The 24,508-nt window shown below is 42.4% G+C and overlaps 1 protein-coding gene across 2 annotated transcripts; it reads left to right on the top strand.

Annotated features, from left to right (window-relative positions):
* The first annotated feature begins 206 nt into the window (after positions 1-206).
* Positions 207-24,220, top strand: LOC129814198 (UDP-N-acetylglucosamine transporter-like). Of its 2 annotated transcripts, none has more exons than XM_055867147.1 (8): positions 207-949; positions 13,420-13,696; positions 13,890-14,044; positions 14,193-14,315; positions 14,599-14,773; positions 17,524-17,642; positions 21,430-21,563; positions 21,925-24,220. In XM_055867147.1, exons 2-8 carry the CDS (start codon positions 13,486-13,488, stop codon positions 22,016-22,018), a joined length of 1,011 nt encoding a protein of 336 aa, XP_055723122.1. In that variant the 5' UTR covers positions 207-949; positions 13,420-13,485; the 3' UTR covers positions 22,019-24,220. The 2 variants fall into 2 exon arrangements, with proteins under 2 accessions (XP_055723122.1, XP_055723121.1); XM_055867146.1 differs by lacking the exon at positions 207-949 and adding an exon at positions 3,643-6,005.
* The last annotated feature ends 288 nt before the right edge of the window (positions 24,221-24,508 follow it).

Raw genomic sequence — 24,508 nt, forward strand, 5'->3', positions numbered from 1 at the left:
CACGGTCTGGAACTGACCAACAAAAACGTGTTAAGAAATTAAAACCATCTAACCAATTACATAGCACTGGTGTAACGCCTGTCGCTGTTGACCTCCCACTTTCAGACACTCCATGTACAGTTACTATTTTGCGCTGAGCAGGAGGAGCGCATAATAATCTGCTGTAGAATTAATTGCGGTCAGCCAGCTGGTCAAACAGATGACTGAAATGAACGAGTCACTCAGAAAGACGAATCATGACTCTTGAGTCAGTAAAAAGAGTCGTTCAAAAAGAACGAATCGTTCGCGAACCACACATCACTAGCGTAACCGTATGCGCGCTGAAATCTACGTCCACCATGATGTTTAGCTTCGCCCAGCAACGGGCGAAATGGCGCGAAAAGGGCGTGTCCCCTACTAGAGTTAGCAGCAGGCGGACAAGCAATATCCACCATCGTAGAACGGATGAAGCCTGACCTGGAATGTGAAGCTAATTGACCTCCGTAGCACAGATGAAGCATGAACTGGAATGTGAAGCTAACTGAAGCCGGCTAGCTTCATAAAAGACTGAGTAGATCTAGCTTATTTCGTAGTATACCACTCTGGTTTCACCTTTTTTTAGGGATAAAGTATTTTCAACCGAATTTACGTTTCCCCTGAAAAACGGAGGAGGGAACTCCGCTCAGGCACAGAGTTTCTAAACCTCTGTTAGGGAAAAGTAAACTGAAACATGTTGATAGTTTGTGGAGGAAGGTTTCAGCCAGATGTACAAAGAGAAGTGCTGAGAAAGAAACCCCACATTCCAGGAATGAATGTCTTGACATCAGCATCTCTGCCATTTAGACTATTTATTTCTGCCAGAAGTCTGTAAGACCAGTCGAAAGAGTGGGTCAGTGAGAGAGAGAGACAGTTATTTGAATAAATTGTCTTCATCATAAGTATTTCCCCCTACTCACCTCTACTACTACAGGTATGTTGCGACTCTATTCAAGTGTTTACTGTAATTCTAAACACGTGTATATGTCAAGATTCGCACGCCAGCAAGAAGCCTACTGTTGTATCTGCAACATGAGTACGGTTACATGCACACAGTAACACGATTATTGTGGTTAGTCAGATTAATATCATAGTTGGTTTGAAACGTTTACATGCTTTGCAAGAAGGACGATTTCCATAAGAACCCTGTTTACATGGACACATCTAAAATCAGGCTACCTGATGGGACTTTTAAAGGGGAATAGAAACAGGTATGGGTAGCGCCATCTTGCATCAATTGGTAGGAGTGAGCAAATTGTGAGTTTTGGCATGGAGAATGAAACTGAATGCCGCCAACGGGAGGTGCCTCGCCTTTACTCATAGACTGTAAAAAAAATATGTATGAAGCCATCGATGAAGTCACACCCAATTGTTTCCTTTTGGAATACTCAGTGGGGCATTTGAAGACCAGGAAGTGTCATTTTAGCATGTCACCATCTTGCTACATGGAGGAGTTTTTGGAACCATCACATGCGCAGTTTGAGCTATAGGAAGTGATTTTACAGTTTAGCTCAGTGCTCCCCCTCTCATTGAGTATCTCAAGTTGAAGGCCGACTGAGGTACTGCTGACATTAGCAACTCAATTATTCTATTAACTTTGTTTTATTTAACTAGGTAATTCAGTTAAGAACAAAATCTTATTTACAATGACGGCCTAACTTAGTCTGTGTGTGGTTTTAAAGTAATCGGTTCAAGGACATACATCTGGTGAAATAGAAGCAATTATTGTTTACCATGATTGTGTTTGATGTTTAAAAAAAATATATATATATCCAAGAATATTGACCATGAAGATCACCATTTTCCCAATCACTATAATGGGGCATCCTGTTTTATGGAAACAATGCCTGCAGTACCGCGGTCTGCCTTCAACTTGAAATCCCCGAAGCGAGGGCGCAGTTGCTCTCCCCTGCCTTTACTTTCAAAAAACAGAAGTCATCCCTGTATGAAGCTTTATGCATCATATGACGCAAAATGTATCCTACGGGAATGATTTCTCTTTTTCGAAAGTTACATATCTTGAAAACTTTATGTCAACAATGGACTAATGAAAAAAATACCAAAATATAGTTTTGGGGTGGAATTTTTCTTTAAGGATTCCAGCTTTAAATGGTATATGACAAATGTAATTACAAATAATAAGGTTTAAGTACAAGATTTCAATAACGTTAAATATCTAAATACTTACAGTGCATTCGGAAAGTATTCAGACCCCATCCCTTTTTCCACATTTTGTTAGGTTACAGCCTGATCCTAAAATTGATTAAATAAATGTTTTTCCTCATCAATCTACACACAATACCCCATAATGACAAAGCGAAAACAGGTTTTTAGACATTTTTACAAATGTATTAAAAATAATAAATAGAAATACCTTATTTACATAAGTATTCAGACCCTTTGCTATGACACTCGAAATTGAGCTCAGGTGTATCCTTTTTCTATTGATCATCCTTGATGGGTCTAAAATGTGATTAAAGTCCACCTGTGGTAAATTCAATTGATTGGACATGATTTGGAAAGGCACTCCATCAAAGGCCTCCATCATTCTCAGTTGGAAGAAGTTTGGAACCACCAAGACTCTTCCTAGAGCTGTCCTCCCAGCCTAACTGATCAATTGGGGGAGAAGGGCCTTGGTTAGGGAGGTGACCAAGAACTCGAAGGTCACTCTGACAAAGCTCCAGAGGTCCTCTGTGGAGATGGGAGAACCTTCCAGAAGGACAACCATCTCTGCAGCACTCCACCAATCAGGCCTTTAAGGAAGAGTGGCCAGACAGAAGCCACTCCTCAGTAAATAGCTAAAGGACTCCCAGACCATGAGAAACACGATTCTCTGGTCTGGTGAGGCATGGTGGTGGCAGCATCATGCTGTGGGGATGTTTTTCCGCAGCAGGGACTGGGATCAAGGGAAAGATGAACGGAGCAAAGTACGGAGAGACCCTTGATGAAAACCATCTCCAGAGCGCTCAGGACCTCAGACTGGGGTGAAGGTTCACCTTCCAACAGGACAACAACCCTAAGCACACAGCCAAGACAACGCAGGAGTGGCTTCAGGACAAGTCTCTGAATGTCCTTGAGTGGCCCAGCCAAAGCCCGAACTTGAACCAGATCTAACATCTCTGGAGAGACCGGAAAATAGCTGTGCAGCGACATTCCCCATCCAACCTGACAGAGCTTGAGAGGATCCGCAGAGAAGAATGGGAGAAACTCTCCAAATACAGGTGTGCCAAACTTGTAGCGTCATACCCAATAAGACTCTAGGTTGTAATCGCTGCCAATGGTGCTTCAACAAAGTATTGAGAAAAGGGTCTGCATTTTTTTATTTAAACAGGTAAGTCAGTTAAGAACATATTCTTATTTACAGTGACGGCCTAGGAACAGTGGGTTAACTGCCTTGTTCAGGGGCAGAACAACAGATTTTTACCTTGTCAGCTTGGTGATTCGATCTAGCAACCTTTCGCTTACTGGCCTAACACTCTTACCACTAGGCAACCTGCCGACCTGAATACTTATGTAAATGTGATATTTCAGTTTATACATTTGCAAACATTTCTAAAAACCTGTTTTTGCTTTGTCATTATAGGGTATTGTGTGTAGGTTGTTGAAATACATTTTTTTAAATCCATTTTAGAATAAGGCTGTAACGTAACAAAATGTGGAAGAAGTCAACGGGTCTGAGTATTTTCTGAATGCACTTCAAAATGTTTGTGAAAGTAATTCATATAGTATTTGAACCCAGGTCTGGTTCTTAAGAAGGCAGAGTGGTGTGTGTGTGTGTTAGGATGACTGCGTGTGCATATGCGTGTGTGAAGGTCGGCTTTCTTGCTACCCAGTGATTTGACATCCCTACACCCCTTCCCGGTATACACACACAGAGAGGGATTATGTGGCCACTCCCCACTAGCAGCAGCTGTAGAGTGTCTACATAATGGGGCCACTGTGTCGTTGCCTCGTCACCACTCTGCTCTCTCACCGTTAGCCCGACTTGCTCCCTGCACCTACGTTACCTACTCACTAATATTAGAGCATGTACACATTTATTTTCCATTTTATGCTACAAAGTAGGCCCAACTAATATTTACTTAAGAAATTGCAGTTTCTCTCCCAGATGACGTTCCAGTGGCTGTTGTGTGCAGTTAAACTGGAGATTACTTAGCCCACACAACTGTGCTTAGTGAGAGTGAGACTTAACTGAGATGATTTACAAATAGTTGAGCACTCGTTTCCCTCATTTGCATATACACTACATGGCCAAAAGTATGTGGATACGCCTTCAAATTAGTTGCTGACGAGTGTATAAAATTGAGCACACAGCCATGCAATCTCCATAGACAAACATTGGCAGTAGAATGGCCCGTACTGAAGAGCTCAGTGACCTTTTCAATGTGGCACCGGCATAGGATGCCACCTTTCCAACAAATCAGTTTGTCAAATTTCTGCCCTGCTAGATCTGCCTCGGTCAACTGTAAGGTCTGGTATTGTGAAGTGGAAACGTCTAGGAGCACCAACGGCTCAGCCATGAAGTGGTAGGTCACAAGCTCACAGAACGTGGCCTCCGAGTCCTGAAGAGCGTAGCGTGTGAAAATCTTCTGTCCTCGGTTGCAACAACTCACTACCGAGTTCCAAACTGCCTCTGGAAGCAACGTTAGCACATTAAATGTTTGTCAGGAGCTTCATGAAATGGATTTCCATGGCCGAGGAGCTGCACACAAGCCTAAGATCACCATGCGCAATGCCAAGCATTGGTTGGTATGGTGTACAATTCGCCGTTGTTGTACTCCGGAGCAGTAAAACGTGTTCTCTGGAGTGATGAATCACGCTTCACCACCTGGCAGTCCGACGGCTGAATCTGGGTTTGGCGGATTCCAGGAGAATGCTACCTGCCCGAATACATAGTGCCAACTGTAAAGTTTGGTGGAGAAGGAATAATGGTCTGGGGCTGTTTTTCATGGTTCGAGCTAGGCCCCTTAGTTTCAGTGAAGGGGAAATAACGCTACAGCATACAATTATATTCTAGACGATCTGTGATTCGAACTTTGTGGCAACAGTTTGGGGAAGGCCCTTTCCTGTTTCAGCATGACGATGCCCCCGTGCACAAAGTGAGGTCCATACATAAATGGTTTGTTGAAATCGGTGTGGAAGAACTTGACTGGCCTGCACAGAGCCCTGACCTTAACCCTATCGAACACCTTTGGGATTAATTGGAACGCCGACTGCAAACCAGGCCTAATCGCCCAACATCAGTGCCCAACCTCAGCAATGTTCCATCTAGTGGAAAGCCTTCCTAGAAGAATGGATGCTGTTATAGCAGAAAAGGGGGGACCAACTCCATATGAATGCCCATGATTTTTGAGATGTTTCGAAGAGCAGGTGTCCACATACCTTTGGCCATGTAGTGTATCAGTGGTAACATTTTTGCCCTTAATAGGCTAAATCTACCACACACACAAATCCGATTAGCGTAGGTCCTGATGGGAAATGCAAAACCTGAAAAACAACAAAGTCTCTGCACACTTCCAGTCAGATGCACATTTATTTTAATAGTTGCTAAGCTTTCGGTCAGTCGACCTTCATCACTTGAAATTAAGTCCCCTGAATGCACTCAAAAGAAACCCGAAGCCTGACAGTCTTGCTTGGTGACATTGTAGTGGTGGGTTGAGACAGGGGAGCCTGAATAAACTAGGACTATGGGTAACAGAGTTAAAAACAGTGCCTGCTTGTGAGTGTGCTTACAGCTGGCCCAGTCAGCATGCGTAAACAACTTACAGTCCACGACCGAGGCCCTGCCCTTACAGGATTTTGACATAGCTCTTGCAACACCACTGAATATCCTTCTCCCATCCGGCTCACCAGTCACTGAGCGCTAGGCACATGGGAAGGAGTGGCAGCCTGCCTCTCTCCTCTGCTCAAATCTCTTCTCTAGCTGGCCAAGGTGACACAGCTGACTCTACCTCCAGGAGCCACGTTGCCTCCTCAACCGTCCTTCTATGGTTTGTCTTGTTTTATTGATTGGTGGTTGAGGGAGGGGTATTAGCTCAGGATTGGATGTTCCTAGGTGGGGCCAACAGTAGCCTAAGGTTATGAGAGTTGCTCAGGAAAGGTTTGGGGAGTTTTTCGTGGAACAAGTTATAGCTCAAGACACACCGGTAGGATTGTCAAACATTTGCCTGCCGACAGTACTCTTTTGTGTTCACACAGCAAAGACCTTGAAGTCGTCAGCCATTCAGCCGTGTTAAAATACTCCAAACCAGAAGGTGGCAGTACCTTTGTTTGGCAATGCAAGTCTGTGTGTGTTGCTTATGTTCTGGATTCCAATATTAGCTATTGCAGAGAATTACCAGGGACTGAACGATACGATATTATTATGATACTTAGGTGCCGATACTATATGTATTGCGGTTCAATACTGTGTTTTTATTGCGATTCGATGTTCCAAACATATTGCTCACCAAATGTCTGCTGCAGAGGGATAAGAGATAGCCAAGTTTTGATCATGAGTCATGGAAATAAGTGCTGAAAACAAATTGGCTCCCTGTTTAAAAAGAAGATTGAGAACAAGCTATGAAGGAAAAATACTGAACTTTTGGTGCAGGTACAGCCAACTAGCGCAAAAATAATATTTGATTTTGTCGATACAATATATCGTCAAAAATAATATCCTGATATGTAACTATAGATTTTTTTTCTTCTCCCCCCCCCCCCCATCACAAATGTTAGCTAGCTCTGCTAATGTTGCTATTTTGTAGAAAGCCCTTGTTGATCGTAGCCAGATGGCCACAACTAGATGTCTACCTAGCAAGATGACAAAGAAACTATTTAATTGACTGTCCGTAATCCTGTACTGCCAGTAGCCCATAGCCAAATGCTTAGCTATCTAGCGAATATTAGCATATTCACTAGCTAGCACAGCGTGTAGTTAGTTAGTGTACTTTGCTAGCTAACTCGGCAGCTAACATAGACAGCTATTTCATGGAAACTAAATCATTAGGATTTAACAATATCAATACTAGCTACAGTGATTAGCTGGCTTGGGAGAAGTATTTAGTGTGTGTGAATTACATCTGTGCACTTAGCTAGCTACCATCCCATAGTCTACATTGCATATGAAGTGTGACTCTCTCATGACATTTAACCATGGATGCACCGAGAAAATGCCCTTTTTTTCCCCTTTTTGTTGTCACTCCAGCTGGCTCCCCCATGTGGGTGTTCGGGCTCTCTGATTGGATCAAAGTCAAGTTGCTGGCCAATGATGAGCATTGCGATTCTGAAATCTTATCAGAAACACGTTGGGTCATTTTCACAGATTTCTTTTTCCTTACAACGGGTCAAACTGATGTCATCTGGACATTTTGCACAGAAAATCTTTACATTATAATCCCCCCCCCCCCCCCCCCCCAGTCCCTAAACTTCTTTGCTTCGCGAAAGATGACAGAGAACTTTACAGATGCCAACTAGATAGAAAGAATGAATTCAATCTATTACATTATTCTGTTGAGCAAGGGTTTATTTAATCTTCTAGGCCAACATCCCAGCTAGCAATGAGGAATCAGCCCAGAAGCGGCCCTCTTTCAGGGGACTGGAACTGATTGAATCGGCCCGGAATCGGCCCGTGTCGGACTCGGCCCGGAATCAAAATGAATGACTGCCCAGATATTACATTGGGCCGTTTCCGTCTACCGGAATTCAGCCAACTTTGCCGGCATCTTACCAGAATCCCCCCGGAAGCGGCCAGATGCAAATTTAAATAAATGTATACAAAATTACCCGATTTAGTAATTTTAAATGTTACTATTATACATTTTATACATACTAATTATACCCATCCACAAAAAAAAACATTTTGTGTCAGAGAAAACACCATACACCTGGTGACTGTGTCAGCGTGCTTGCACCTAGCCTGCCACAGGAGTAGCTACAGCGCAATAGGAGAAGGAAATCCCTGCATGCCAAACCCTCCCCTAACTCGGACGACGCGGGGTTAATTGTGCGTCGCTTTTTGGGTCTCCCAGTCGTGAACGGCACGGGTCTCGAACCAGCATCTGTAGCAATACAGTTTGCACTACGATGCAGTGTCTTAACACCATGCCCAAACCGGACGCGTGCACAAATTGATTTGTCCCCCCCCATACCAAATGCTGTCACGACACGCAGGTTTAAATATCAAAACTCTGAACCAATTATATTAATTTGGGGACAGGTTGAAAAGCATTAAATATGTATAGCAATTTAGTTAGCTAGCTTGCAGTTGGTAGCTAATTTGTCCTATTTAGCTAGCTAGCTTGCTGTTGCTAGCTAATTTATCCTGGGATATAGACATTGAGTTGTTATTTTACCTGAAATGCACAAGGTCCTCTACTCCGACAATTACTCCACACATAAAACGGTCAACCGAATCGTTTATAGTCATCTCTCCTCCTTCCAGGATTCTTCTTCTTTGGACTTTATATGGCGATTGGCATTTCATAATAAGGTGTACAACCGACCTCAGTTCATCTTTCAATCACCCACGTGGGTGTAACCAATGAGGAGATGGCACGTGGGTATATGCTTCTAAAAGCCAATGAGGAGATGGGAGAGGCAGAACTTGCATCGCGTTCGGCGTCAAAAATAGAAGCAACTTCTATTTTAGCGCCTGGCAACGAAGACGCTCGTTGGCGTGCACAAGCAATGTGGGTGCAATGATTGAATAACATGTATGTGTACATTGATTTTGCAGCGCTCGCACACTCGACGCGTCCAGTTTGAGTAGCGTGTTAGACCGCTGCGTATGTTTCCATAGCTGCGCCACTCGGGAGGCTCCGTCCGCAAAGTTTTTAACGCTCATTAATTGCCTTGCACAAAGTTTCAAAATACTAAAGTACTACACAGGACTCTTAAAGAATTTTAGTTAAATGTTAATTGTATTTTTTGATCACAGAAACATTGAGAAAATATGGAAAAATTATGAAATGTTTATTATATAAAGTAGCCCGTGTAATTACCTGCCAGAGAGTAGCCCCAATCGGCCTGAGGACCCAAGTAACTCACCGGAATCGGCCCGAGGACCCAAGTAACTCTCACCGGAATCGGCCCGAGGACCCAAGTAACTCTCACCGGAATCGGCCCGAGGACCCAAGTAACTCTCACCGGAATCGGCCCGAGGACCCAAGTAACTCTCACCGGAATCGGCCCGAGGACCCAAGTAACTCTCACCGGAATCGGCCCGAGGACCCAAGTAACTCTCACCGGAATCGGCCCGAGCTCAATCCCCACATCCTAGCCATAAGTAATACTGCAGAATGCAGCGCACACTCGGACCACATGACATCGGCCGAGTCTGACTCTCAGCCGAGTGCCCCGACTCTCAGCCGGAATCGGCCCAGGTCCACTGCTAGCTGGGATATAATGACAAAGGAGAAGCTACATGTATCAAGTTGACTAACAAATAGCCTACGAAAATGTTGGAAATTGTAAGCAGAAATCTAAATCGGGCAAAGAAATGATCCTGCACCACCTGTCAAAAAATATTTCTGCAGTCTTTGACTGTAGCCTATATCACATATTCTATATTTGCTGGTTAGGGTTGGGTGCAGTCCTCAGATTTTCACTATCACATATAGTCGGGCGGTTACAGATGGGTTGTTAGCAATTGCGCGCTGGTGCGGGTGAACAAACAACTGACCCGCGCACCACTAAGTACCTATCGGCAGTGCGATTCTCAGTGTTTCATGCTTTAGGCGTGTTAGCGAATGAAGCACATTGGTCTTTTCTTGTAGGTCTTGGTTGGTGTGTGCATAAAGTTCAGTTTAGTCATGGTAGGCAATATAACGCTTTCTATTTCAGATGGAGGCTAGTATGTTTCTGTGGCCGTTTCCATTTCAGACATAAGCTATTCACCTTGTGGTGATTGTTATCTGGATTTCTGTTGAAATCCCGCTGAAATACCCCAAAATTATATACCAATAGGTACCCTTCTTTGCGACCCATTGGAAAACCTCCCTGGTCTTGAATCTGTGCTTGACATTCACTGCTTGATTGAGGGACCTTGCAATTATCTGTATGTGTGGTGTACAGAGATGGGGTAGTCGTTTAAGATTGTTGGTTACAGCAGAGACCATCAATCCCCTCCTGGATCGAGATCTCTGTTGTCTACATTTTTTTGTGCGTCAAATTAATATTTTTATTATTATTATCATTACTATTTTTCTACAGATAAAATTACATTTGGAAAGAAATAATGCCCCTTGTGTCTGTAATACCGCATGGTACAAGGGCGGTATGAAGGTACAGTACCAGTCAAAAGTTTGGACACACCTACTCATCTTCTCTATGCCACCCCTACCTTGTCAAAACACAACTGATTTGGCTCAAACACATTAAGAAGGAAAGAAATTCCACAAATTAACTTTTGACAAGGCACACCTATTAATTGAAATGCATTCCAGGTGACTAACTGATGAAGCTGGTTGAGAGAATGCCAAGATTGTGCATAGCTGTCGTCCAGGTAAAGGGTGGCTACTTTGAAGAATCTAAAATATATTTGGATATGTTTAACACTTTTTTGGTTACTACATGATTCAATATGTGTTATTTCATAGTTTTGATGTCTTCACTATTATTCTACAATGTAGAAAATAGTAAAAACAAAGAACAACTGTTGAATGAGTAGGTGTGTCCAAACTTGACGTTGATGGAGATGTCATTTTCCTGGCACCACTCCCCCAGAGGCAACACTATACCAGGGCCCTTATTTGCCTTCTGTAAGTTTTAGAGATTTTGCCTTCTGCGTCTGTTACCAAAAACCCACATATTTTTTTCAGGGAGGATAATGAAAAGTTCACATAAGTAACATGTAAAGGTAGACCTACCAAATAGTTATAGTGTTTTTACTGATAATTTGGTGTATGATCTATGAAGTGATTTAAAATGTGTAATAACAGAATGACCAAGAAATCAGTAACAGAATGACTGAATTGGCTACAATGGGAATTCATGGTAATCACAAGTCACGTTTGGTCACTTGCTACTGTCCTCCCTTCCACTGTAATATTATTACTGTTATGTTCAGCTCATAACTGTTCTCTTTCTGTCCTCCCTTCTACTGTAATACTATTACTGTTATGTTCAGCTCATAACTGTTCTCTTTCTCTTTCTGTCATCTGGTGGTCAAAGCAAGTGTGAGTCTGGACAACCCCTCCCCCTCTCTCTCTTCTCTTTCCCCAGTTAATGTCACCTCTCCCTGCTCTTTGTGACACCTACCCGTGAGGCCCCCCCTTTTTTTATGTAACCACCCCTCTCACCCACTGAGCACCAACTGACAAAGGAAAAGTTGACATTTTGTCAGTCCAACTCTGAACCGATCATAGACATCTGTTTCACTAGTTTGGACAGCACAGTACTGTACTTTACTGTACGGAAATATGCTGTACTGTGATCTGTGAGACATCTTTTCAATGTTCATTTGGAGTAGATATTTAAGAGTTTTTGGAAAACATGGTCACGTTAAAAACTGAGGGAGATTTGACCGTCATTCTGTTACCAAACTTCACATCTGCGTAGTTTTTTTTCCCGAGTAAATGTGTTTTTGTAAAAGTATCAGTTGTATGGTTTAGCTTTGCAATCAATGGTTCTTGTTTGGCATACTTTTATCATTAAAAAAAATCTGAGTCTCAGTGTGTCATTCTGTTGCCGTGGAAATGCCCAGAAGTCTATCATTGTATTTATATACAGTGGGGCAAAAAAGTATTTAGTCAGCCACCAATTGTGCAAGTTCTCCCACTTAAAAAGATGAGAGAGGCCTGTAATTTTCATCATAGGTACACTTCAACTATGACAGACAAAACGAGAAAAATAAATCCAGAAAATCACATTGTAGGATTTTTAATGAATTTATTTGCAAATTATGGTGGAAAATAACTATTTGGTCAATAACAAAAGTTTCTCAATACTTTGTTATATACCCTTTGTTGGCAATGACAGAGGTCAAACGTTTTCTGTAAGTCTTCACAAGGTTTTCACACACTGTTGCTGGTATTTTGGCACATTCCTCCATGCAGATCTCCTCTAGAGCAGTGAGGTTTTGGGGCTGTTGCTGGGCAACACGGACTTTCAACTCCCTCCAAAGATTTTCTATGGGGTTGAGATCTGGAGACTGGCTAGGCCACTCCAGGACCTTGAAATGCTTCTTACGAAGCCACTCCTTCGTTGCCCGGGCGGTGTGTTTGGGATCATTGTCATGCTGAAAGACCCAGCCACGTTTCATCTTCAATGCCCTTGCTGATGGAAGGAGGTTTTCACTCAAAATCTCACGATACATGGCCCCATTCATTCTTTCCTTTACACGGATCAGTCGTCCTGGTCCCTTTGCGGAAAAACAGCCCCAAAGCATGATGTTTCCACCCCCATGCTTCACAGTATGTATGCTGTTCTTTGGATGCAACTCAGCATTCTTTATCCTCCAAACACGACGAGTTGAGTTTTTACCAAAAAGTTTTATTTTGGTTTCATCTGACCATATGACATTCTCCCAATCTTCTTCTGGATCATCCAAATGCTCTCTAGCAAACTTCAGACGGGCCTGGACATGTACTGGCTTAAGCAGGGGGACACGTCTGGCACTGCAGGATTTGAGTCCCTGGCGGCGTAGTGTGTTACTCACACTACGGTCATTCGCAGGTCATTCACTAGGTCCCCCTGTGTGGTTCTGGGATTTTTGCTCACCGTTCTTCTTCTTTTGTCTTTTGACCACTGTACACAGATGAGACTGAATGTTATAGTACTTACTGTATGCATGTTTGAGTTGGCATGCCGCGCATACTGGTATTTCAAGTATGCTAATAATCTGTTTTGTGTTTTGTCTACTCCTTTGTCATTGTCAAGCCAACCATAGCATGACAATTCCCTAAGGAGTTGGAAAGAAGAGCAGAAACAGTCTGGCACCCAGGATAGTCTGTCCTCCATTTCTAATAGCAAGCTCTTTTTTGGTGTTCATCATGTTTTATTGTGGGTTAGATTCCTGCATAGATTATGCATGTGCTTACTGTGTAAGGCCTAAATGCAAGTGATTGTTAATCAACCCAAATTGCACAATGTTCCCTGCAAATATGTATTTGGCAGCTTGACTTCTCAGCAACATTTTTCCATTGGATATTGATGCAAAACCATACCTAATCGAATCAATCAGTTGGTAACGGTTGGGAGCACTTCTTCTCGAAACAAACAAAACGGTCTCGTAGTATTCCACCTAACTGTCTTGAACTATAACAAAACTTATTTTCGAAATGCTATAAAAATTCAGAACTTTTATTTATAATTTTCAAGGAATTGCGCGTGTTAAATAGCCGCTTTCCAGCCTAACCCAGCCTGTGTCCTCACTGTCCTGTATTTCTGTCCCACAGCCTGTCTCACTGTCCATCTCTCCCACAGCTTAACCCAGGGTTGTCCCCTCTGGCCTCGCCCCCTGGCTCTGAGGAGGCGTCCTGCCACGTCTCCATGTCGTTGCCGTCAACCTCCCAGTCCCAGTGGCGGCTGAAGTACGTGTCCCTGGGAGTGCTGGTGCTGCAGACCACCTCGTTGGTGCTCACTATGAGGTACTCGCGCACACTGCTGGGCGAGGGGCCGCGCTACCTAGCCTCCTCCGCCGTGGTTTCGGCCGAGCTGCTCAAGATCCTCACCTGCCTGCTGCTCGTCTTCTACGACCACAGTGAGTATAGTGGTCGATCTGGCTGTCCGTCCGCCTGGCTTTCTGTCTGTGACACAGTGAATGGATAGACAATGACAACAAAGAAAATAGTATTTTTGTCTATCTATAGTATCTATGCTACAGTCTCTTTGTCTCTATCTCGTTCTTAGGATTCAGTGTATGGGTGTTAAATCTTTGTTACTCTTTCTGTCAGGCTTCAGTGTGCGGGCATTGAATCGTGTGCTGAATGAAGAGATTCTCAACAAGCCCATGGAGACGTTGAAGCTGGCCATCCCATCAGGAATCTACACACTCCAGAACAACCTGCTTTATGTCGCCCTGTCCAACCTGGACGCTGCTACCTACCAGGTGAGAGACGTGACGTGTGCGCTTGTGTATGGCAACATGTATAAGGGGAACAAAAGTGGACCAAGAATGGACCCCTGAGGGACCCCACACTGCATTTCATGACCAGTTTTGACTGGCAGGAATTTAAATCGATATTGTCCCCAACCAGGTGACGTACCAGCTGAAAATCCTGACCACAGCCCTGTTTTCGGTGTCCATGCTGGGGAAGAGACTGGGGCTCTACCAATGGCTATCTCTGCTCATCCTCATGACTGGTATCGCTCTCGTACAGGTGACAAGATTAAACACACCCCACATGTCAATAACTTCTCATTCATACCAAATCTAATTGGTTGATCTGTTTGGATGTGTTTTTGTCAGATTAGTCATGTATCCAGGGAGGCAGAAGTCTAAACTTTTCTCGAGTTCACAGGATTTTCCGAATCATTTGCATAAATCAGTGGTAACATGATCTCCATGAAAAGTTTCCAGAATTTTGCAACCATACTCCACATCCTTGTTTGTGGATGTTACATACTGAATGTTGTTGATGTTCTGCGTGTTTGTCTCCACAGTGGCCTACAGAGTCTCTGGGTGGACCATCTTCGACGCCTCTGTCTGCAGGCTCCCAGTTAGTAGGTGTGATAGCCGTACTGATAGCCTGCTTCTCCAGTGGCTTCGCTGGAGTCTACTTTGAGAAGATCCTCAAAGAGACCAAACAGAGTGTATGGGTCCGCAACATCCAGTTAGGTCAGTATCACTGGTGTGTGTGTGTGTGTGTGTGTGTGTGTGTGTGTGTGTGTGTGTGTGTGTGTGTGTGTGTGTGTGTGTGTGTGTGTGTGTGTGTGTGTGTGTGTGTGTCTCGTTGTGTGTGTGTCTCGTTGTGTGTGTGTCTCGTTGTGTGTGCATGTTTGTTTCATTGATACGTACTTCACACTGTCTTTCTGGCTCTTGGTATGTGTAAATCTTTTTCCACTTTCTCTATAGAGAACATACCATTATATTTTATGGTCCATGTAATCAAGTGAGTTTTATAGCTCCTCAGAAATGTACAAATCATTGACTTCATTTAAACCCAATGTATTCACACAACAATATAGCAACATTAGGTTGGAGGCACCATCCCATAGCCCTTGTAATTTAAATCATGTAGCTATTAACAGTAGATATTATGCACATTGATATTGGTACTGGTATATAGTGTATATTCTATTTTTTTCCTTGTGTGTATTTTACCTGACTTAGTATTATTGATTCTATACTCTTTTTAAGACACTTTTCGATATCTTTCGTTTTTTATATTGAATACTGTATTGTTGAGTAAGAGCTTGCAAGTAAGCATTTCGTCCTTTATTTAAGGGGAGATAAAGCTGATCCTAACTGTTATAGGCCTATTTCTATTTTGCCTTGTTTATCAAAAGTGTTGGAGAAACTTGTCAATAATCAACTAACTGGCTTTCTTGATGTCTATAGTATTCTCTCTGGTATGCAATCTGGTTTCAGCTCAGATTATGGATGTGTCACTGCAACCTTAAAGGTCCTCAATGATGTCACCATTGCCCTTGATTCTAAGCAATATTGTGCTGCTATTTTTATTTACTTGGCCAAAGATTTTGATACGGTAGACCATTCCATTCTTGTGGGCCAGCTAAGGAGTATTAGTGTCTCTGAGAGGTCTTTGGCCTGGTTTGCTAACTACCTCTCTCAAAGAGTGCAGTGTATAAAGTCAGAAAATTGGCTGTCTCAATCACTGCCTGCCACCAAGGGAGTACCCCAAGGCTCAATCCTAGGCCCCACACTCTTCTCAATTTACATCAACAACATAGCTCAGGCAGTAGGAAGCTCTCTCATCCATTTATATGCAGATGATACAGTCTTATACTCAGCTGGCCCCTCCCCAGATTTTGTGTTAAATGCTATACAACAAAGCTTTCTTAGTGTCAAACAAGCTTTCTCTACCCTTAACCTTGTTCTGAACACCTCCAAAACAAAGGTCATGTGGTTTGGTAAGAATAATGCCCCTCTTCCCACAGGTGTTATTGCTACCTCTGAGGGTTTAGAGCTTGAGGTTGACCTCATACAAGTACTTGGGAGTATGGCTAGACGGTGCACTGTCCTTCTCTCAGCACATATCAAAGCTGCAGGCTAAAGTTAAATCTAGACTTGTTTTCCTCTATCGTAATCACTCCTCTTTCACCCCAGCTGCCAAACTAACCCTGATTCAGATGACCATCCTACCCATGCTAGATTACGGAGTCATAATTTATAGATCGGCAGGTAAGGCTGCTCTCGAGCGGCTAGACTTTCTTTACCATTCGGCCATCAGATTTGCCACCAATGCTCCTTATAGGACACATCACTGCACTCTATACTCCTCTGTAAACTGGTCATCTCTGTATACCTGTCGCAAGACCCACTGGTTGATGCTTATTTATTAAAACCCTCTTAGGCCTCACTCCCCCCTATCTGAGATATCTACTGCAGCCCTCATCTTCCACATACAACACCCGTTCTGCCAGTCACATTCTGTTAAAGGTCCCCAAAGCGCACACATCCCTGGGTCACTCCTCTTTTCAGTTCGCTGCAGCTAGCGACTGGAACGAGCTGCAACAAGCACTCAAATTGGACAGTTTTATCTCAATCTCTTCATTCAAATACTCAATCATTGACACTCTTACTGACAATTGTGGCTGCTTTGTATGTTGTATTGTTATCTCTACCTTATTGACCTTTGTGCTGTTGACTTTGCCAAATAATGTTTGTACCATGTTTTTGTGCTGCTACCATGTTGTGTTTCTACCATGTTATTGTCATGTGTTGATACCATGCTGTGTTGTCATGTTTTGCTTCCTTGCTATGTTGTTGTCTTAGGTCTCTCTTTATGTAGTGTTGGGTTGTCTCTCTTGTTGTGATTTGTGTTTTGTCCTATATTTATATTGTATTTATTTTTGTATTTTTTTAAATCCCAGGCCTGTCACGTTCCTGACCTGTTTTCTGTTGGTTTGTATGTGTTTAGTTGGTCAGGACGTGAGCTGGGTGGGAATTCTATGTTGTGTGTCTAGTTTGTCTGTTTCTATGTCTGCCTAGTGTGGGTTCTCAATCAGAGGCAGATGGTAGTCGTTGTCTCTGATTGAGACTCATATATAGGAGGCTTGTTTTGTTTTGGGATTTTGTGGGTGTTTGTTTCCTGTCTCTGTGTTTGTTCTGCACCAGATAGGACTGTCTCGGTTTTCACGGTTTGTTATTTTGTTTGTTGTTTTGTAGTGTTCACGTATTATTATATTAAACATGTTGAGCACTGGCTACGCTGCATTTTGGTCCTCTCCTTCACCCCTGGAAGAAGCCCGTTACAAGGCCCCCGTCCCCGCAGGAGGCCTTTTGCCTTTTGGTGGGACGTCATTGTAAATAAGAATTTGTTCTTAACTGACTTACCTAGTTAAATAAAAATATCCTGTACATGTGACAAATAAACTTTGATTTGATCTCTCTCCCTCTCCTAGGTTTGTTTGGCCTGGTGTTTGGTCTTATTGGCGTGTTTGTGTACGACGGAGAGAGAGTGAGGGAGTCCGGAGTGTTCCAAGGCTACAACTCACTCACCTGGACCGTTGTGGCCCTGCAGGTACTGTAAATATGCTTAACGTCTTATGGCTGAAGGGGCAGTATTGAGTAGCTTGGATGAAAGGTGCCCATATCAAACGGCCTGCTCCTCAGTCATAGTTCCTGATATTTGCTTATTAGTATTGGATAGAAAACACTCTAAAGTTTCTAAAACTGTTTGAATTATGTCTGAGATTAACAGAACTCATATTGGCAGGCAAAATCCTGAGTTGAAATCAAAACAGGACGTCAGAAATCTGAGCCTGTGTGTATTCACCAGAGTCCCTAAAAGAAATCCACTTGAGCTATTAATGATGTTGCACTGCCTAGGGGTTCCACTAGATGTCAACCATCAATAGAAATTTCAATGAGACTTCTATGATGTTGTGGGAGAGAATGAGAGCAGAATCAGTCAGGTGTCCATCAAGCAGCTATTTCCTGATCATGCTTTTTCTTCATGGAAGTCACCTACGTTCCATTGCTCACGCAGACAAGAACGAATATTCCGGTTGGAACTTTATTGAAGCTATATGTTAAAAACATCCTAACGATTGATTCAGTACTTAGTTTGAAATGTTTCTTCGGCCGGTAATATCACATTTTGAAGTTTTTGTCCGATATAAAGCTGACCAGAATTAGCGTTTGGACATGTTTACCAAACGCGCTAACAATTGGACATAAATAACGGATTTTTTCGAACAAAACAAACATTTATTGTGGACCTGGGATTCCTGTTGTGCTTTCTGATGTAGATCATCAAAGGTAATGGAATATTTATCATGAATTTTTGTGTTTATGGTGACGCCATCTTTGCAGCTGTGGTATGCTATTTTTGAGCGCCGTCTCAGATTATATCGTGCATTTCTTTTTCCGTAAAGTTTTTTTGAAATCTGACATAGCGGTTGCATTAAGGAGAGGTATATCGATAATACAATGGGTATAACTTGTATTATCATCTATATTTATGATGAGTATTTCTGTTGAAACGATGGGCTATGCAAAGTCACTTGATGTTTTTGCATTTAGTGAATCTAGTCGCCTCAATGTAAACTCAGATTTTTTTATATGAATTTAATCAAACAAAACATGCATGTATTATGTAACATGAAGTCCTATGAGTGTCATCTGATGAAAATAATCGAAGGTTAGTGATTCATTTTATCTCTATTCTGGTTTTTGTGAAGCTATCTTTAGCTGGAAAAAATGGCTGTGATTATTGTGGTTTTGTGGTGACCTAACATAATCGTTTGTAGTGCTTTCGCTGAAAGCCTATTTGAAATTGGACACTTTGGTGTACATCAAATAAAAAATGAACTTCTAGTTAATCCAACCACGGTGTCAGATTTCAAAAAGGCTTTACAGTGAAAGCATACCATGCGATTATCTGAGAAAAGCGCCCAGCAGACAAATCATTACAAACAGTTACCAGCCAAGTAGGAGTTACACAAGTCAGAAATAGTGATAAAATGTATAATTTACCTTTGATGAACTTCATATGGCTGCACTCACAAGACTCCCATTTACTCAATAAATGTTTGTTTTGTTCGATAAAGTCCCTCTTTATATCCAAAAAACATTTTGTTAGCACGTTTTGTTCAGTAATCCACAGGCTCAAAGGCAGTCACAACAGACAGACGAAAAGTATCAGTAAAGTTCGTAGAAACATGTCACACAATGTTTATAATCAATCCTCAGGTTGTTTTTAGTCATAATAATCAATAACATTTCAACCGGACAAAAGCTTTGTCAATATAAAAGGAAAACAAGAAAGGCATGCTCTCGGTCGCGCGCATGAAAAACCTCTGTGACACTGCAGGGTCCACTCATTCAGAATGGTCTTACTTAAAATCTCACTTCCTGGATGGATTCTTCTCAGGTTTTCATCTGCCAAATCAGTTATGTTATACTCACAGACATTATTTTAACAGTTTTGGAAACTTTAGAGTGTTTTCTATCCAAATCTACCAATTATATGCATATCCTAGCTTCTGGGCCTGAGTAGCAGGCAGTTTACTTTGGGCACGCTTTTCATCCGGAGGTTAAAATAGTGCCCCCTACCCTAGTGAGGTTAACCACAGGGTGGCCAATCTTATCTTCAATCAGCTTTGCGAATCCTTTGTTTCCCCACCATAGCGGGGTAATTAACAATTGTAATGGCAAATGTGTTTTCAATATCGACACCTCTCAAAATGATCTGTGAAGGCTCTTGCTACATCTTCTCCTTCAGTAGTACCATGCATGGGTTTAAGACAAAGCAGCTTCTCACATACCTGCTCTGAGTCACAAAGTTTCGGAGGAAACACAGTTCAACTGATGCCTGGGATCACCCTGCAGGCGCCCAGCCCGCCACAAGGAGTCGCTAGAGCGCGATGAGCCAGGTAAAGCCCCCCCTCGGCCAAACCCTCCACTAACCCGGACGACGCTGGGCCTATTGTGCCCCGCCCTATGGGACTCCCGGTCACAGCCGGTTGTGATATAGTCCTGGGTCAAACCAGAGAATGTAGTGACATCTCTAGCACTGCGATGCAGTGCCCTAGACCGCTGCGCCACTCGGGAGGCCAACAGGTGCATCTTTTAAAGCTATAGTTTGCTGCTCCTTTACATTTTCCACCATCTTGGCCTTTCAACAGTTCTGGCAGACACAGGCATGTCTTTTATCTTTGAGATGATTGTCTTTGTTCTGCAATCCATCAAATAAAGCCTGGGAACTACTGAGGAAAGCCTCCTTGATATATTCCCCATTAGTAAATGGTTTTCCATGTTTAGCAATGCACTGTGCAACTTTGTAGCTCCTTTCTGTAGCTTGATTTTTGACTGCATGTGGATTTGTAAACACACTGCTTTGCTTTTCATACCTGGACACGGCCCTCTTGATTCCTTCAGCCTTGTCCGCCTCATCCTTGAGGTTTTTCCTCATGTCTCGTTTCAAAAGGACGGGGTACACTTAATGCCCAACAAACAACAGTTTTACAACAGAGGTCGCAAACAGACCAGTCCTTCAGTTCAACGAATCCATATTCCTTTGTCCAAGAAGCAATACATTTTTCTTTGCTGATGACATTTTGTGCCCTGAACTTTTTTAAGTAACAAAAGAAGGCTTTGCTAGTTGCTAGCTATGTGAAAACTAATCTCTCATCTTCAGCGCTGCCTTGGGTTTTGAATTTGGCGGGAGAGGCAAGGTGGGTCGTCTTGCCTTGAACAAATAATATGAAACTCCTGCAAAATCATGAAAGCCCATTGGCTAATCAGGAATGACATACCTTGGGAACTACTACATTGCAGTGAATACCAGTGCAATATCAAAACCATTGCATTCCATTTCAAATATTTTCTTCAGTTAAAAAATAAACTGGCAAAAATAAGTGAGGAAAAAATATCTATACATCAATGTTTAAAAAAAAAAAAATTATAATAATTTGGTGGGGGTTGCTTGCCAAGCCTTGGTGTGCCAAGGCAAATACCCTCGCGTGCCAAGGCAAATACCGTCTTGCACGCGTGCCTTAGGTTGCCGGCCCCTGACGTAGGCCATACAAACTTGATTTACTGTAAAGTGAGGTGAGCGAGCGTACAAGGAAGTGAACCTCCTTAGAAAAATACTATAACAACCTTTACTCTGCCTATTCTGACTATTCACTTTAGGTGTGTGTGTGTGAGAGAGAAAGCAAGAGTAAATGAGAAAGAGAGGGAGAGGCAAAGTAAGTGTATGTGTGTTCATGCACGGCCACCTATGTATTTGTGTGTATTTTTATGTGTGACTGGTTGTGTGTATTCTGTCTTCCATCAAATCCATGTCCTTTGTGTGTTTCCAGGCTCTGGGCGGGTTGGTCATAGCAGCAGTCATTAAGTATGCAGACAACATCCTGAAGGGCTTTGCCACGTCACTCTCCATCATCCTGTCAACACTCATATCCTACTTCTGGTTGAAGGACTTCGACCCCACCAGGTACACACAAACACACTTTCATAAATAATTTGGCTAGATCCATATTGGACAAAAGGTTCACGTCTCCACAGAGTTCAGGGGTAAAATAGAGATAAGAAACTATAAATCAAGGGCGTTTTCACATATGCCTCTATTATCTAGATCCTGGATGATTTGATACCCTGATCTGCGCTATGACGCTTATTTGAAACGCAAACAAATCCTGGCCTAAACCAATACCGGTCCCTGCCCAATATCCAGGACCAGAGTACCAGCAGTTGTTCAAGGCATCCGCACAAGGGAGCTGAATTTATATGTGAAAACGCCCTGATTTTGCATTTCTGCCAAAGCTCTAACAACGTCCTCTTTCTCTCTCCCCCAGTGTGTTCTTCCTGGGAGCAATGCTGGTCATTGCTGCCACCTTCCTCTATGGTTACGAGGGCAAGAGGCCTGCCATCAACCACAGCAAAGTATAGAGGGAGACCCACCACCCACAGCCCTGGAACCCCAATGAAGAGACACACGGGGCAAGATGGAGAGAGGAATATGTCGCTGAGAAGTGGTGCTGAGCAATTAACCAAAATGTCGGTTATTTTTCTGTTTTAAAACGACTAATTGACCGACCTTAGTTCAATTATTTGAATTTTATTCCATTAATTTTTATTTTTTTGCTCAATGCACACATTGCGCTGCAGTTTCTATAGAGATAAATAAGGTCATGCCAGAACTGTGCGATGTAGTAAGGAGTTGTAGTTTCCAACAGGCCAATGTTCTTCATAGTTTAGCGCAGAAAAAGTGATAATTAACTACAAAGACCATAATTCATTGCGCGGCTACTTGTCTGGTCTGTTCCTTTTACGCCTGCAACGTAAGAGACAGAGGAATGAGCGATCAAGAGTGCATACATCCGAGAGCAGTTGCTTCGTGAGGTATTGGTATTTAGCGGTCATGAAAGCATGCCTCTTACTGTGAAGACCTACTAAAATAGTGATTTTGTCAAACAGCTTAAGCAGCAGCTCTATAGAGATGAGATGATGACTTGGAATGAAATAATAAAGTCATCAAATTAAACAAATGTAATATACACAACAACGGACATATTTAATTAAAGTCATGTGAATAACTGCTAGTTAAGCATTAATGTGCAGTCACTACCATCATGGGATTTTTAATTGTAATATTCTGTGTTCCAGCATTCAACCCAGATAATATCTGAATATAGCTAAATATCTGTATGCAACCAATAACATTCGATTCGATGTAATGCATAGTGCATTTAATTTAAAAATAATAGAAAATCTGAAACCAAAACGACCTCAAAAAGCAATAATCACTCAGAGCTACTGAGAAGGTCCACGTAGTCAAGGAGGAGCAGAACTCCTCGAACAAGAGTGTAGGCGGAAGGAGTCCTAAGATGTTTAATGTACACAACAGCAGATAGGAATCGCCTGGTTCCAAAAGGTTTGAAAACAAGGTTTTGATTGTCCAATACTGGTACAAGTAGTCAAGATGGACGTAATAGCATTTATAAAACTCTTTATTGAAATTCAAAGCGCTTTACGTTGCATGGGGTTAGTAATGCAACCACACTCTCCCATCGTGACGCCATCAAGTTCTTGATCAAACAGGCTCATGAATGTGACTCTTCCACAGTTCACACTTGTATGCACGTCAAACACACACACACACACACACGTCATGGAGCTGAAGATACTATGATGCCTATGCAGGGCATATGAAAGGTTATGCTCACATGTGACCTGTCACCTCAGGGGTGATAGAGCCAAACTCACCAAAGCATGGAATTATGGGAAAATGGACTTTACAGGGAACAATGAGAATTCATCGATTAATCCAAGAATTCACTGCCAACGTTACTGTTTTTTTAATGTTCTATTTAAAAAAATATATATTTTATCATGTATTTGGGGAGTAGGGGAATGGGAATTTTTAGTATAAATGTATTTTAGGGGTACTGCTGGTCAATAAGGGGGAGGATATTTAAATGAATGTAATGCCTCACAGGTTACCGCCCCTCATTTGTTTTTGAGTGACAGCTCCACCTAGTGGGAGCGTTGGGTTGTAGCACATTTACTGCAGAGGGGAGGGGTTGAGACCAATGACTGAAGAGATGCTGGATGTCCTTTTATTGGGGACAAGGAAGAAAAAGATTAAAGGAAGGAATGCTTTAAACTTGCTGCTCATTGTCCGGCCATTCAGATCCAAGGAATTACACATCCAGTTGCTGTTTTTATGCAAAAATTGCTTGTAATGCAAGATAAAATGAATAAATTAAGTGATCAAATGTAAAATAAGGGTCTAAACAGATGTTTTGTATTGAAAGAGCTTATATTGTATATGTTGTTTCATCTAGGTATGAAATCCCAAAGCAGGATTGTTTGATGAGTAAGAGGTCATAAATTATTTGATGTTTCTCAACAACTGGGTCATATTCATGAGGCACCAAATGGAACAAAATGGGCGGAAACAGGGACAGACTGCCCGAACTTGTCCAATAAGAAATGCGTTTTGTGTTGTGTTTGCTCTGGTGTGCCCTAATGAAGGCAATCCTGGTTCCTATCGAGCCGAGTTCAGACAAACCAAACCAGTCTCTATAGCAACAGATCACTGAATATGTTTGGTACCAATTCAAAAATTAATAAACTGTTCATATAATATATTTCAATTTCTTTGTGTATCTAACATGGAAATAGCTTCCATCTTACCCAAGAATGACAATTGTGAATGTGGATAGAAAGAGACCCAATCAATGGCAGCTATTTTGGGGACACGACAAAGCCGTCATTGTGAATATTACCACCACCCTGTCTTTCCTGATCATGTATCCTTCTATCTCTCTCGGTCAACAGTCCCTCTGTGTTTGCATAGTCTTGAAGTGGAGATGAGGGATTGGAGTCATGCAGAGAGGGGAGAAAATTATGGAGTGATGAGAGGGAGAGGGATGG

Source organism: Salvelinus fontinalis, chromosome 17, assembly GCF_029448725.1.
Source record: "Salvelinus fontinalis isolate EN_2023a chromosome 17, ASM2944872v1, whole genome shotgun sequence".
NCBI classification, from domain to species: Eukaryota; Metazoa; Chordata; class Actinopteri; order Salmoniformes; family Salmonidae; genus Salvelinus; species Salvelinus fontinalis.